General features: G+C 44.8%; 1 protein-coding gene across 2 annotated transcripts; it reads right to left on the bottom strand.

The window, feature by feature from the left end:
• Nucleotides 1-227: 227 nt before the first annotated feature.
• Nucleotides 228-15,471, bottom strand: stim2b (stromal interaction molecule 2b). 2 transcript variants are annotated; one of them, XM_036146385.1, is made up of 10 exons: nucleotides 15,193-15,471; nucleotides 12,763-12,874; nucleotides 11,933-12,048; nucleotides 11,669-11,846; nucleotides 9,744-9,921; nucleotides 8,992-9,153; nucleotides 6,819-6,919; nucleotides 4,735-4,973; nucleotides 4,399-4,636; nucleotides 228-2,002 (listed from the first exon to the last, which is right to left on the bottom strand). In XM_036146385.1, the coding sequence occupies exons 1-10, from the start codon at nucleotides 15,287-15,289 to the stop codon at nucleotides 1,378-1,380; spliced, it is 2,046 nt and encodes a 681-aa protein (XP_036002278.1). In that variant the 5' UTR covers nucleotides 15,290-15,471; the 3' UTR covers nucleotides 228-1,377. The 2 variants fall into 2 exon arrangements, with proteins under 2 accessions (XP_036002278.1, XP_036002279.1); XM_036146386.1 differs by having other exon boundaries at nucleotides 4,453-4,636; nucleotides 15,193-15,467.
• Nucleotides 15,472-15,685: the final 214 nt, after the last annotated feature.

The following is a 15,685-nucleotide window of genomic DNA, read 5'->3' as shown; positions in this document are numbered from 1 at the left end:
TTTTTTTGCATCTGCATCAACATAATGAGCTCCATTTCAAAATATAAAATTTAGACCAATCTGCACAGGATTGGGGTAAATACATTCTTTAAATCAAAGTTTGCCATCTGTGACACCATTCTTTTCAAAATAGAGTTTCGATTGCTAAACAAAGCATCAAGACCATTTTTAAAATAAAGGTGGCACAGACGACAAACAAGACTAAAAACATTCATCTTGGAGTTCAGTAAAAAAAAACAACTGAAAAGATCTCATTTGCTGTAAGCTAAAATTAAAGTTACCCAAAACAGACGCGTAAAACTCATCACTCCGTTTGCAGCAAATCTCGTTACACTTTTCAAACCACATTACTAAAACAAATGACCTTTTCAACGATATTCTAACTTACTTGAGATGCACCTGAAAGCCAATTTTCCCCCGAAAGATTATGACGACACCAAGTTTAAAAAGCTGCAGGATGTCTTTGATATTAAAACATAAGGATGATAGATTTTGTTTACTGTATGGCTACAGGATGCAGGTAATCAAGTAATAAAGGGCGACAAGAACACAGATAAAGTGACTGTTGTGGCTTCTGTCTGCAGTGAAACCCTAAAATTTAAAAATCTATTAAAATCACCTTTAAGAACAACATGTGAAAACTGTTTATATATATATATATATTTTCTATTTATATATTTATACTGAGACATCCGTAAAGAGTGGCACTGAGGGCACGTCAGATCATTTTGGCTCTGTGCTGCGTTTTCATTGCGATCGCTCATGCATCCTCCCTTCATGACATCTTGATTCAAACGCGTAAAACTCCGCGAGCAGCGCCTCTCTCCCCCCCAAAACAACCACGAAGAAAGCAGTAGTGCAACAAACTTTTAGCAGGATTATCCTTTTTTTTTTTTTTCTTCTTTCCCCTCCCCTCTTCTGAATGAAATGAGTCAAGTACACGAGTTCATCCACACTACACGTCTTCAGTGAAACACTACACTTTGTGAGCTTGAAACTAAATGTACAGACCGCACCTTTTAGACCCTTTAAGAGAGACTTTTTTTGGTTCAAACTAAAAAAAAAAAAAAAAAAAAAAAATGAAGAGAAGAGCGTGTGCAGGTTCAGAGTTGCCCTGGGCTCCTTCCTCGACCTGTGCGCGTTTTCTCTGTGAGAACTAAAATAAAAAGGGATTATTGAGAAAATAAGGCTACCAGGCTGAGGGGCGTTTGACGGCACCCAGGCTGAGCTACATTCCATCTTTGATGACAAAAACCAGGAGAGAAAATGAAATGTTTTATCTTCCAGTGACGTATGAGCGATAAAACTCTTTGTTAGTTTCCTCTCCTCTCTGTCACTCGCACACGCGCGCGCCCGCTATCTCCGCTCCGAATGTTTCTATTTCTTCTTCTTAAACAAGCTTTTGATTTTAGAGGAGGAGCGCTTGATTTTCTCCCCGTTGTCGCAGGAGTCCTGGGAGGAGGTGCTGTGCAGCTTGTAATCTCTGCCCACGCTCCGGCCCTCTGAGTCCAGCGAGGTGAGGGACGGGTGGCGCCCCACGTTGGGCAGCATGCTCGCCGGCAGCTGCCCGTAGCTGTAGGACTTCTCCAGCATGCCGTTGTACACGCCCTTCCCCGTCGGGGAGGCGGCGCTGCCCTGCGACAGCGGCATGCTCTGGGACTCGGGCATGACGCAGGTGAGATCGGGCGAGCCTTTCTGTGCAAACGGGTGGTGCTCCAGGGCCGGGGAGGGGGAGGTGGAGGGGGGGCCGGAGGGGGTGGTGGCCGGCGTCGGGGGCATGGGAGGGGGCGTGGAGTCCCTGAGGCTGCTGCTGCTGCTGCTGCTGGTGGTGTGCGTGGACCCGGGGCGCTCGGGGCTGCCCTGGCCCAGCAGCAGCAGCTCCTCGCGGGAGATCCGGCGGTACGGGGTGTCGGGGCCGGGCGCGCACGGGGAGTGCAGCTGCTTGCGGCCGATGCTCGAGCTGAGGGAGTCCGTGTCGGAGCCGCCGTCCTGAGCCGGTTCTCTGATGGAGAAGAGCAGAGGAAGCGGGTCATGCACTGAAAGCGTCGCGGCTGTTTGTATTATTAACCGCAGAGAGAATGGGAGGACACCATAAAACAGACAGCTGTACAAATCTTTTAAAAATATTCCTGAAACAAGGTCAAGAAGACCTAAAAACGAGACAGAACAGGAAAAGCTTCACAGAAATGTACGTTTTAACTGCAGCAGCAAAGTGTCACGGTGAAAAGATCTACAGTCCAAAATCCCTGGAGCTTGTACTTATCGCAAGCCTTACAGTTTTTAGAAATGTCCAATGTCACCAGCAGGACAGCACTCAGTCTCCCTCTATAAGAGTTCAGAAAGTTGGATTGTACAGTCAGAGGGATCTATGTTCATTTCTCTTTGGCAAGATTCCAGCTAGAATTGGGGAAAATCTGTTTTGACGTGAAGATTTTTATTGATTAAGAATAAAAGACGCTCAAAACCAACACAGCCCGCTAAAATTACGGGCAGCAACAACTGCCATTAAGTCCCTGCAATGAGTCCTTTACATCTCTGTGGAGTAATATTCATCTACTCTTCTTTGCAAAATACTTTTAACACATTAGTGTTTTGTTTCTTTGGTGTTTTGGTGAAGCAGCCCCAGATCATCACCCTCCCTGCGCCATGTTTGACTCTCAGTGTAACGTTATTTCTCTGACGGACTGTGTTGCTTTAAAGTCGGAAGCCTTTCCAGTCAGAAGTGTCATGACTATTTCTCATCGGTTCTGGAGATGCTTCGGTCCGGTGCGGACATCTGTTTTGATCTGGCCTACATCGTGTCGTCAGACGGGTTCGGTTTAAGGGATTTCTGGATTTTACAGGGCAAACAGGAATTGTTATTGAAGCTAAACAAAACTATTTGGTCCAAGTCAATGATTTAAAGCAGCACCGTGTACGTTTTGACCCAGGTTTTAGCTTAATTTGATATTATTAAGATATTAAATGATTTTTCAGGATTTTTCAGCGTGTTGATGCTCCGTGCGAGATGCCCTTCTTAAAAACGCAGCTATGTAACTTGAGAGGGTCGGGTCCGTCTTGAGTGGCTCTCTAGGCCACATGACCCATTCTAGGTTACAACAACAAACAAAACAGATATGACACCTACCTATTCAGACATATTTTTGCTTCTCTGATGTAGTATTTCATCTACAGGGGTGAATGTTTGCTTTTTTTCACAAGTAACTTCATGACTAAATCTGCTGCTCTGTTATAACAGCCAAAGTGGTCTGTTATCAGATTCCTAAGCATGGAAGGAGGCTGTTTAATTTGGCGACACTGCAGTGTTGCCAGTGGCCTTCATGGGTGCTTGACCTGCAAGTTACAGGTAGAGCGCCCCCTAGTGGCTAAAAGTTACACGGCGCTGCTTTAAGAAGAGAGGCGATTAAATTTCCCCGTAGAATCAGACAGGTGTGGATGATTTTTTTATTACTATAATAATTTTAGAAACTGCTTTTCCATTTACTAGGGCTTATTTTGGTCAGATAATGACGGGGAAATAATTTTTTCACAAAACTGTAGATCACATGTGTCAAACTCAAAGCCAGCGGGGCGAATCTGGCCTGTCAAGGCAATTTATCCGGCCCTCAAGAGCCAAAACAAGCATATCATGTCATAAAGTAGAGGCATATATCCTTTTAAATTGTATAAAGTGGCTAAATCTGTGCCTCCTGTAGCGAATGTTGATTTTGTTTTTTTTTACTGTGTAGAAACAACATCCTGCTCTAGATATCAGTTTTCCCACAACACATTAAAACAACCCAGAAATGTCCAAAAAGAGAAAAAAAGTGATGCAGAATGATTAGTTTAAAGTTTAACTTACCCCAATATCAACTTTTTTTGGCAGATAAACTGTATTAACTGGGTCTAAGGGTGCTACTTTTATGTTACTGTGCATTTGTTATATTTCTATGTGAACTGGAATGAAATTATGAAATCAAAAGTATCATCTATACACGCACAACCAGCCCTTTTAACGACTTCATGATGCCAAAGTGGCCCAATATAGAAATGAGTTTGACACTCCTAGCTTAGCATTAATCAATGGGTCTTTTCCTCAAATCTTACATTTTGAGTCCTTTTTTTTATACAATTACATTTGGTAAGGCTAATATCGTTAGATGATAAGTGAGCAGTATTCCGTCCACCTGATACAGATTCGACCTGACCTTGTTGAGACTTTTGGCTCTAAATTATCTATTATAGTAGATCTATTATAGATCTACTGCAACCGAGAGTAGACAGTGTCATTTTCGGGATAGAGCTCGTTCTGAAATAATCTGATCTACCAATTGCATCTGAACCGCCTGCAGTCAGAGGAAAGTCTATGAAAGTCTGTGAAACCCCCAGTGTTAATCTGTCAGTGTCTGAATGAAACACCTGTTAGTCCAAAATGTAAAACCATTCCACGGCGTTCCGGCCACGGCTACATACCCCCTCCTATCCACACTGAACATGAACTGTTCGTCGTCCGCATCGGGGCGATAGGAGAGGGACGAGCCGGCCATGGACAGCAGGTCTGGGTCCGGGGACATCAGCGACGACTGCTGGCTCAGCAGGCTTCGGCGGGAGCGGCACATGCTGCTGTTGCGGGTCAGCGGGGGCCGGATCAATGCAGCTGCAGGTGGGGGAAAAAAAAAAAAAAAACAAGATTGGAGGCCGTTCTGAAGCAAGCGACAGAGCTGAGAAAAACGTGAAAATGGTTGGGGTTCTCACTGGAGTACGGTGGAATGATGGGAGGCGTGTCCTCATCCAGGTCGTCTACACCGCCTGCGATGGGGTACGGGGGGACGGAGACTCGGGGCATGACCACCCAGCTGTGGTCTGAGTAGAGGCTGGCCGTCAGGCTCGGCAGGCCTGAGTTGTTGACGATGGGGAAGCCGCAGAGCTTCTCGATCTGCTGCCAGCGGTGAAGCCGCTCCCTCAGGCACGCCGTCACTTCCGACAGAGATTTCCTGGAAGATAGAAAGAAAGGAAAGAAACGCAGCTAAACGAGGAGGATGACCCTGGATCCAAACGCGCCGAACTTGGCAAACAAAGAAGAGGTTCTGCTCTGATGCCGATCAAACTTTGCTTGCGAAGACGCGCCGAGAAGCGGCCGTCTTATCTTTGACGAGCCAGGATTCCTGCCGCGTCTGGCACAGAGCTGTCCTGCTGTAATGTTGGACCTCTGCCTGACAAGTAGCCGCACTGAGCGTTTCACTTTCTTCTCGTTTCCCTGTGATTTCCCTTTGGTGTTTGAACAATTGAACAGTCGTTTGAACTTAGCAGCAAAGAGCCTGGATTTCAGACGAACTCTAAATAACCTCACAGACGAAACAAAGCCAAGCACCCAGAAGGAATAATCTGATTTGCGAACCCGTGGTAGGTGTGTGAGCGGATCTGGAGCCGCCGTTTCTGCAACGGACACCAGAGGGCATCAGAGTCCCCAAGAGAGGAGTCATGGTGCGGCTAATCATAATGGAGGGACACAAGAAGCTGGAGGCGATTGTGGGTTTTGCAGGAGACGTGGACCTCGAAAGTATTCAGAAATAAAAATCTGAAAAGTATGGCTTGTATTGTATTTATGTACTGAGCCCCCCTGACTCAATCCTCTGCAGAATCAGTCTTTTAGGGCATGTCTCCACCAGCTTTGGACATTTAGACACTGAAACCTGTTTCTATCCTTTTTTAGAGTCAAGGTCAGTCAGACTGGATGGAGGCCGACTGTAAACATTGATTTTTATGTCTTGCCCCAGAGTCTCGGTTGGCTTTAGGTCTGGACTTTGCTAACATGGATGTGATTTGATCTAAACCTCTCCACTACAGCGACACGCATGTTTAGGTGCCCTGCTGGAAGGCGATCCCAGGGTTTTCCTGTATTTAGCTTCACCCATCCTGACCAGAAACATCTGCTTTGGTAAAGCACCTTCCTCCAAATATCTGGTTCATGATCCTTTACAGGACATATTATGCCTTTTTTGGCCACTTCTTCATAAAGCTCAGATGTGTAGCGTTCACGACTAACACGGTGACTTCTCTGGTAGAGCTTCACTTGCCATTGTACACAATAAGTGAACTGCTATTACATAACATCCAACAAATACATCCAAGCTGGTGATGTCACAAAGGGTGTAAAAGTTAAGCTATAACTTCATTGTTCTAATGTTGAGCATAAATAAATACAAAACTTTCAAGATGTGATTAAACAGTTGTGTGACACAGTAACAGGTGTATTGAAATGGCCTATCTGGTAATAAGGAAGTGCTATTATTGAGCAATTTAGGCTGTTTTTCTGAGACTTCTGTTGCCACTTTTATCATCTTCACAATGATTGCAGCAAAATATCACATATCAAATTTAAAGTCCATATTGGGCCAGAATCAGTTCCTGACCATGCCGCTTCCTGTCAGCTCTGTCTATGTGACCATATGTGTGTTTTAAATATATTTGGCTCTGTTAAGCTGTAACGTTTGTATAGACTCAGTTTTCTGAGGCGAGTCAATCTGACCCTTGATCACTTCCAGTGAACAGCAAGCAAATCCTAGATTAATGAGCCGCTGCTGACCTGAACAAAACTAGAAGGCGATGATCGAGAAATTCAAACAGCTTTTCTCAATTCTTCTTTCCTTAAGACAAGATTATTTTTTTGGGGGTGCCACTTTCAGCACAAACCAGGTTCATTTTAAGAAACTAAGCACCTCAAAGGTGTGAAAACCCCCTTAAACCGAGCTGGTCTGATATATTCAGGTCAAAATAAATAATGATGAATCAGATCCGAATAACGAGTGGAGCGCACACAGAAGGTGGATTTGTCTTACTTTGCCTCCAGTATCTTGTGGTCCACCTCATCCAGGGATGAGCTGTGGGCAACATGGAGCGTTCCAAACACAGAGCCTCTTTTCTTTTTTATTTTCTCTGCCTGAAACGAGAAGGGAAAACAAATGTATTCAGACCAAACGAATGAGCTAAATTATAAATCAGGGCTGCCATCAACAACTTAGAACAAAGCCATTTAGTTTCATTTTCTCCCTATAGTTCAGTGCAAAAAGTCTGGCTGCCGTTTTAAACTGAAAATAATGGCGGATTAATACATGGATGTATAGATTAAAGCGTTCAGATTTCTCTCAGACTCTACCCTCGAGGCCAACTCCGCTGCAGGTACGGTGCCGTGAAGAAGTCCTTTCAGATCATTGCAGGGATAAATGATCCAAACCAACATGGCATGAAATCAAGTAAACAGAACCTGTCTGGCATCATGAAGCAGGTGAGAAGATCCCTAAAAGCCTTGATCTAAGCCACGATCCATACATGGAGGAAACATGGAGCAACTCATCCAGGAGCTCTCAAAAGAACCCAGAACATTGATTTAAAGCACTGCAGGCCTCACCTGACGGAAAAAGAGACAAAAACTGGCCTTTATGGGACTCCGAAACTACTGCTGACTGAAAAGAACGCAAAGGCCCGTCTCACAAAAAAAGCATCTCGATGAAGCCCTTAACCTTCGGGGAAATATGTTCTCCTCCTCAATTGCTAAAACAGCAAATGAGGAGGAGAACATCAGGAGCAAGAGTCTAAGACGGCTGAGTGGGTGGTAGTGTGATGGTCTCCTTCAGCTCCTGGGAAGTAGTTTATGGAGCCATAAATGCTGCTCTCTCACAGAAAATCCCAGACAGAAAACGTCTGATCACCACTTAGCTAGTTTAAGCTCAGAAGCAAACCAGCACGTCTGCCTCTGAAAGAATCACAACAGACAAAATGAAGGTTGTGGGGTGGATTAGTCCGTGTAAAGGCTTGAATCCAAAGGCTGTTCATGATCAAAAGCTTTAATGTGAAAACAATTCTGCACAGACCAGCGGGTCCAACTTCCTCCGCAGTGATGTGAAGTTGTTACCTCCAAAGGCGGCACAGCAAGCTATTCGGTGAGGGGGGGGGGGGCGGGGGCGTTACTTTTGGTTGGTTCGGATAGGTTTAGTAGAATCTGCTGATGATGTGAAGACAGGAGAAATCTGTGCGGAGGCAAATAGCGTTTCACAGCAACCCCCGTCCTACTGATACCCTGTACTCTAGGAGGAACTGTGTAATCTGAAACTCTCTGGCAGCACATTGCAGATCTGGAGGTGAAAGAATCCGACCTAAATATAAACGCCACGTAACTTTGGGAGAAGCATTTCCTGAAATAAGTGCTGCGGGCTGGATTTGAACCCGTCATTGACAGCATGCGCTATGAAGCGGCTCTAATCGCTCTCTCTGTTCAGGTCCAACATCAAGGATGAATGCAGCTACCTGGAGATGGGTCACACATCTTTGCACATTTTGCATCATTGCATCTCCATCTAGCATTACAAATGCTGCCGAACTCTTAGTTTTTAAATGCATTCTTGCACAAATGCCATTTGCACCATCAAATTCTGTACATACAAATGGTTTTTTGAAAAAGATAAAAAATACTCACCTGTACACTGTGACTTTCTCCTGCATTGTTTACATTTCAATTGCTTTACTCTTAAATTCAGTGCTGCACCTTATTCTGTATTTTAAATCTTCTGTAAATTACAAGCTGTATTCTTGCAACAAATCCCCTTGCACAATCAATTCTGCACATACAAATATTTAAAAAAAAATACCTGTACACTGTGATTTCTCCTGCATTGTCTACATTTAAATTGTTTACTTTTAAGTCACTGCTGCACCTTGTACTGTAATTTAATTTTACTGCAATTTACAATCTGTAGGCAACGAAATTTTCGTTCTGTACGCACTCTGTGCATATAAAATGACAAATAAAGTTGTCTAAAGTCACAGGATCAAATTTATGTCCACATTGATAACATCTGATAAGCTGCATTAATGGGCAAATCATTGCAAAAACAATTTAAATTTATACAATGCAAAGTCCAGAAAATCTCTACAATGGCAAAACCTGCATTGGTCCGTCTCCTCGTGCGCCTCCAGAGCAAGTACAAAAAAAAAAAAAAAAAAAAAGAAGCTCACCTCGTCTTTGGCGACGTAGAGCTGAAACTCGGCGCTCTGCTTCTTGATATTGTAGTACTGAACTTCCACCTCGTGCGTGAGCTGCAGCCATTTCTGCAGCGCTTCGGGGACCGAACGCTCGGACTGCATCTCCTTCTCCGCCCGCTTCAGAGCCCTTCGCACCTGTAAAGGGGAGGGGGGGGGGGGATGTTACGATCCACGGTCAAATGTTCCCCCGTAACAGAACCATTCGTGAAAAGCGCAGCAGAAGGCTGGGATTATTGTTTAAATGGAGTAAATTGATGAAATCTTCTGCCCTGATGAGTCAAAAAAAATGAGCTCAAATCCAAGGTCAGGGCTGAGAGGAAGTCGGGAGACACATCTCTGCGGTAGCTTTTGGGTAAAAGGCGAATAAATATGCAAAGCGAGTATTTTGCAAGCGAAATGAAAATTCAAGGCAGAAAATATAAAACTAATCTTTTCAATTTTAGGGGGTTCAAGTCTGTGTGATGAATACATTTACATCTGCAAAAAGCTCCGTCCCAGATACGGGGCTTCTCCCCTTATTGGAAATTAAATGCATCATTCAAAAGATAGTGAAGAATGTGCAAACCATATCAAGTGGATTCAGATTTAATTTCCATATGCACCGACTCGTGTTTCCCCACATTTACGCGCGCGCCATATGATATTCAATCCGACCGCCTAGCCTGTTTTGACTGCTAATGAATCTGCGGGTAAGTGGCGTTCAGGCGCCGTCTGGGAGCTTTCACCTGCACCAGCTCCTCCTCTGCGTATTTCAGCCGGCTGAGCTCGCACTCGGCGCCCTCCCGCAGCTCTCGCAGTCGGTGAGCCTCCTTTTTGGCGTCGATGATCTCGTCCCGCATCTTCTGCTCAAGGTTCTCCTTCTCCACGGCAACGGTGCGGTTCTCCTCCTGAGCCTTTTCCAGCCTGGAGGAGGACCAGGAAGGGAAGGTGAGCTCCCGCTGGGTTGCCTTGTAAAACGGCTTCACGGCTCCTGAACTTTCCCAGATTTGATTGGCTTACAAACACAAACTTCATTGCATTTTATCCAACAGTGAAATGAAAGGAAAAGGACACTTGGTTTTTGATATTATTTACAAATAAGGAGCGTATAGCATGGATATCGCATGTTTGCATCTAGATTCTGAAATTTGTTCTCATTCTCCTTGGTCAAGAAGCTCAAGCTCAGTCAGATAAGATGGAGAGCGTCTACGATCATCAGTCTTCGTGTCTTGCCACAATCTGACTTTGACCAAGCCTTGGATTGGGCCATACTGACACGTAGATATAAACCAACATAGCCTTAGCTGTTTTGTTTAGGGTCACCGTCCTTCAGGATGAACACGCGCCTGAGTCGACTGTTTTGTGGCCTCTAAGTGATTTTCTTTATTTTCTCTCTGACCAGTTTCCTGGTTCTTGTCTGCTGCTGGACTTCTTATGGCTCTCTTCCTGCAATTCCACCATGAAAGTAGGAAAATATCAGGAAAATATGAAACTGCGATACTATTGGTCGATATTAAGATAACGATACAGATTATGATTTATCAAATGTTCCTCACTCTGGTTTTTACTTTAATTCGTCAGAGTCCGCTGATGCTCTTCGTGGCTCTCGGCATCTCAACCACTGTAAATAAATATGCAGCGCGAGTCGCGGCAAAGTCTAGTCAACTGGTCAAGATTGTGCCAAGTATTGAATTCAAGCGGTACTTTCAGATGAGGATATTCTTTCCATCCATCCATCCACCTCAGCTTATCAGTGATCAGGTTGTGGGGGCAGCAGGTCCAGGAGGGAACCTCTCCCCAGCAACATCCTCCAGCTCGCTCTGGAGGTTCCAGGTCAGACCAGATAAATAGTCCCTCCAGCGAGTTTTGGGTCTTCCCACAGTGGGACGTGCCCATAAGCCCCCTCAGGGAGGCGCTCAGGAGACATCTTCATCTGTCCCCAAACCACCTCAACTGACTCCTTTCCATGCGGAGAATCAGCGGACAGAGCTCCTCATCCCGTCTCGTAGGCTGAGCCAAGCTGCCTTCAGGAAGAAGCTCATTCCTGCCGCTTGTATTGGGATGGATGTTTGTAATTAAACATTTTGTGCAGCACTACATGAAAGTCAAATGTATGGACTGTATAACTAACAGCCGTCCTGTGAAGAGATTCCCCCACCTGTTACTATAGAGTTATTATGGGCCTCTTTGCTGCTTTCTTGAGTAAGACGCTCAAAGTTTGGGATTTTGTTTTATACCCAGCTCTGCTCCAGCTTTCTCCCCGACCCGTCCGCTGTGTTCCTCGGTTTTCATGAGTTTGTTCCTTAATGTTCCCTAAGAAACCTCTGAGGCCTTCACAGCATTTAAACTGAGGATGAAGTACACACTGATGGAGTTTGGAAGCCATTTTCATTTAGGTGTACGAGGGTAAATGTGACTGAATGCTTTTCAGATCATTCTTTGTAAAGCAAAAAACAAAAAGCGTGTCCTTTTCCTTCCACTTCTCTATAATTTGGTCCCCAATGAAATCCACTGGAGTAAATAGGCTACACATGACATCTGCAGAAGTTCAGGAGGTTTGTTCCTCGTTGCAAAGCACCCTGTCACTATCCGGCGTTTTGCATTGAGAACCACATTAAATCAGAGCATAGTTCAGTGTTTCTGATCAGTCTAGTCTGCTTGGTTCTCCTACCGACTCTGCAGCTCCATCAAGCTCTGCTCGGCATTCTGAAGGCTCTCCAGATCTTTCATCATCTGAGAAATGTGCACCTTGCTGGACTTGTTCTGAATGTAGGCGAACCAGCAGCCTCCCACGCCGATCACGATGGAAACCATCAGGACGAAGTCTTTCACCCAGTTGTGCTGCGGACCTGCAGGGGACAGAGGGATGAGCAGTGCTGCGGCGCCGGGTCGCCGCCTTCAAAAAAACAAAAAAACAAACAGCAGCCATACTTACGAAGAGGAGGCCCGAAAAGCACAGCATCGAGCGCCTTCAAGTTTAACTTTTGTTTATGCCGCTGGTCTAATATCTTCAGCTGCATCGACATGAACGACGGCTCGTTCGCCGCTATTCTGAAACGCAGACGGATGGCAAGTTGTTAGAAACGTGACAGATTTCAGTTTTTCCCCTTAGGCTGAATCCCGCTGGGAATCAGGGGGGATGCTTAACATTCTGTACAGACACACGGGACCAACAGGTGGACCGTCCATCAGCGGCTGGAGCATCGAATACAGCACTCAACCCTCTGGTTATGACATCACTTCATGAGTCAGCTCAGCGGAGAAACACGAAACCCCTCAATAACCCCCCCCACCCGGTGCGCTTACGCACTCGGTACATGCAGTCTGCAGCAGGTCACACTGCACATAACCCGCTGGAGTTTATTTAATGACAGTCCTTAAATTACAACTTCATCCGCACCTCACTGGGCTGAAGGTTTAAGCCCACGATTGAGTGAATAGTTAGGAGAAGTCAGCCATAATCGCCCCGAATGTGCTGAAGCTCAATGTCAGACCGAGGGATAAAAAGAAACCTTTAAACCACGCGGCGCGTCTGAAATTTAAAACATCTCTCACATTGTTCCTGTGTTGCGTTTCTCGGCCAGCAGAGGGCAGCAGAACACAGAGCTGATTAGATTGGGGAAGTAGTGCTCTTGCTCACACACTGTGATTGCAAACCACTCAGTTCCTAATATCTTAAAACGTGTCAAAAGAAAGGTTCGTCTTTGATTCCTCTGCTCATCTGAAGGTCACCGAGGCAGAGCGGCGGCTCCCGGCCGGACTCACCGGGGAAGCGTGTTCCCTGTGACTCTGAAGTCCCGGAAGTTCTTCTCGTACTGCGGCAGCTCCACCGACTCCTTCAGCCACTGCACCGTGTCCTCCATGGTCCAGTTGTGGACTGGTGAGAATGAAGGCAGACAGAGAGACAGAATAAAGACGGAGCTCGATAACTCAAATAATTATTGTTTTTTTAATTGTACACGACTGTTAAAAAGCTTGGATGTTTAATCATTTCAAAGCCTTTTGCCCTGAAATAAAGTTCAGCCACTATGGAGCGTCCTTCAGCTAAAGCTGCAGTTTCCATCCCGCTTGGATCAAAAGGATCTCACTGTGCTAAAGTATCAGTCAGGCAGAGGCTGTTAAAAAATATTTACAGCATTACATCCTCTGGACAAATAAAGGAAACCATTTATACTACTTACTAAAACTGGACATTTCACCAAAACGGATAAAAAGAAACACGACTGAAACTGAACACAGAGGCTGGCAGAAACACTGAAAAAAACTGCAGGTACTTCGACCAAGTACTGTTTGATGATGATCTGGTATATTCTCCGGTTTTCTGAATATTCTGAAGCCATCACTCAGAATATTTGACATCGTTGGGGTTTTTTTTAATAAGAAAATGGTTACCGCTAAAGAGTACATCCTTTACATTTTCAGACGTCATCGTGAAGTTAAAGGAGAAGGGTTCAATTAAAGTGAAAAGGGTGCATCCGGCAAGCAGCAGGACTGTCTCCATTTCCACAGCACAAAACCTTGCAGCGACCACAGCAGAGCTTGCTCCGGATTGGCAGCAGAGGAGCGCGAGCGCACTGAGGCAGCCTTAAGAGCGGCCTCTGACGATCGACAGAAGTAATAGATGAGTTACTGAAAGATCATAAGAGACCTTCTGGACCCACGGCCAGAATATTTACTCAGTGGACGGGCCTTAAATATGGAGGCTGGAAAAACTATAAACCACTAGGAAGGCCAGGGGGAGGGAGGAGGAAGGAAGGAAGGAAGGAAGGAAGGAAGGAAGGAAGGAAGGAAGGAAGATTTAAGGGCAACATGAATCCAAGAAAATAGGACAGAAGAAAGGAAAAAATAAGGACAGTGGGAAGAAAAAGGGATGACTGAAGGAAGGAAGCAAGTATAAAAGCAAGGAACAATCCAGAAAAGGGAGCATGAAAGGAAAGATAACATTTAGACTATGGCTTGATGGGTTGAGTAGTTGTCTTGCAGTCGGAAGGTTGTGGGTTCGATTCCACCTTCCCAGTGTCACATGCTGATGTGCCCTGAGCAAGCACTACCAAACTGTGCATCGGTGTATGATTGTGTTTGGTGCTTTGAGTGGTCGGTATGACTGGAAAAGCGCTATATAAATTCAGTCTATTTATACCCTCTCCTGTTGCAATACGTCTATACAACACAAACCTGGAAGGATGCACATGTAAATATCTGACACATTGTTCTTCCACTGCAAATAGTTAAGATAAGGAATTCCTTTATTGTCCCACAATAGGAAAACGTGGGCGTGTCAGTGGCAAAGACACACAATTTATAGTAATGAAAAAACTAAGAATAATCTAAAGTTAGTTCTAAAGCAACAGAGAACGAGATTATCAGTAAGGCTAAAACAAAAATAATATTTTATTATTATTTTAGAGCTTTGTTGGTTTAACTCAAGTACTTTGTGGAAAAATCCTTCTTTTCTTTCTTTGTTTTGTTTATTCTATACTATATATTTCTCCATTTACTTACACCAGCTGTATGTTTGTCTATATGTAGCATCTTCTACTACTTGGCAACAGTTTATTCTGATTCTGATACTCAATCAGACCTGGAAAACACTAAAATTAAGTTCAAGACTTTAAAATCCCGACGCTTTTAGCAAATGCAAAGCCTTTAAAACATTAAAATATATTTTTGTAGTTCCTAAGTATGCCAAAGAAACGTGCTTCACTGTCAAACCTCTGGCATCGACGCGTGAAAGCTGAGCCGAATTGTAGCTGAACAGTTCGGTAAACAGATAAAGTTGCAGATGTGAGAGGAAGGCAGCGTTCAAACAGTAGATGCAGGAACGCTCACACGGCGCTGCATATCAAGCTTACTTTAAAAGGATACCATCACTGTCCATAAAAGGCAAACAAATTAAACAGGTTAGACTGGATGTGCAGGAACACACCGGGGTCACGTCCCAGCTGCAGAGGCCCCGCCCACGTCATGTGACTTAATGTATGGATATTAAGAAGTGTGTCCAAACCGAGTTGGTTTTAATGTCACTTTCTTTCAGGTGATCATGTTTTATTATATATATGTAAGGTGACATTAAACCTACTCGGTTTGGACACACTTCTTAAATTGGGTAAATTAGCTGGAAAATGGTAGAGGCAAAGCTTTCCCTCAAGACAGAGCAGGTTTTTCCTTTTCCTGACAGGGACGCGTGGGCTTTACCTTCACAAGTCTTCCAGCCCTTCCACAGCTCCTCCACTGTGATGTGCTGGTCTTCCCGGTGCAGGTTGCTGTGTTTGTTGGTCTGCTGCTGCTTCATGTCTTCTATTATGAACTAGAAAAACACGAGAGACAAGGCTGAGTCATCGGCGCTGTTCGGTAACATCGCTGTAGCGATATCTGGAGGAGGAGGGGGCACAGATGCTTGTTGGGATTAAAAAACCCGCCAGAGCTGGCTTTGTCTTAAAGTCTGCCTTTGGATCGCTCGCACACACACACACACACACACTTTGGTTTTTCCTTCAGCTTTCTTCCTTTTAGGGGTTTAGAAAAGTGGAGAGATCTGTGGAAGAGGTGCTGCCTCCACCTTTGTGAGGATGTGTGTATGTGTGTGTGTGTGTGTGTGTGTGTGTTCTCTTCGTTTCCTGGCGCTCCTGCAGAGAAAGAGCCAAAGGGAAAAGAACAGGCAGAACACCAGCAGCATTAAGAAGGATCA

The sequence above is a fragment of the Fundulus heteroclitus genome, chromosome 14 (genome assembly GCF_011125445.2).
Source record: "Fundulus heteroclitus isolate FHET01 chromosome 14, MU-UCD_Fhet_4.1, whole genome shotgun sequence".
NCBI classification, from domain to species: Eukaryota; Metazoa; Chordata; class Actinopteri; order Cyprinodontiformes; family Fundulidae; genus Fundulus; species Fundulus heteroclitus.
Note: the sequence above shows the minus strand (reverse complement) of the source record. Positions and strands in the feature narration are given on the sequence as shown.

Excerpts from the sequence above, each read along its gene's own strand:
- stim2b (XM_036146385.1), bottom strand. The coding sequence starts at position 15,289 with ATGAAGCAGCAGCAGACCAACAAACACAGCAACCTGCACCGGGAAGAC. Across the intron at positions 12,875-15,192 it reads GGGCTGGAAGACTTGTGAAG|TCCACAACTGGACCATGGAG; the intron begins GTAAAGCCCACG and ends CATTCTCACCAG. Across the intron at positions 6,920-8,991 it reads TCTACGTCGCCAAAGACGAG|GCAGAGAAAATAAAAAAGAA; the intron begins GTGAGCTTCTTT and ends TTCTCGTTTCAG.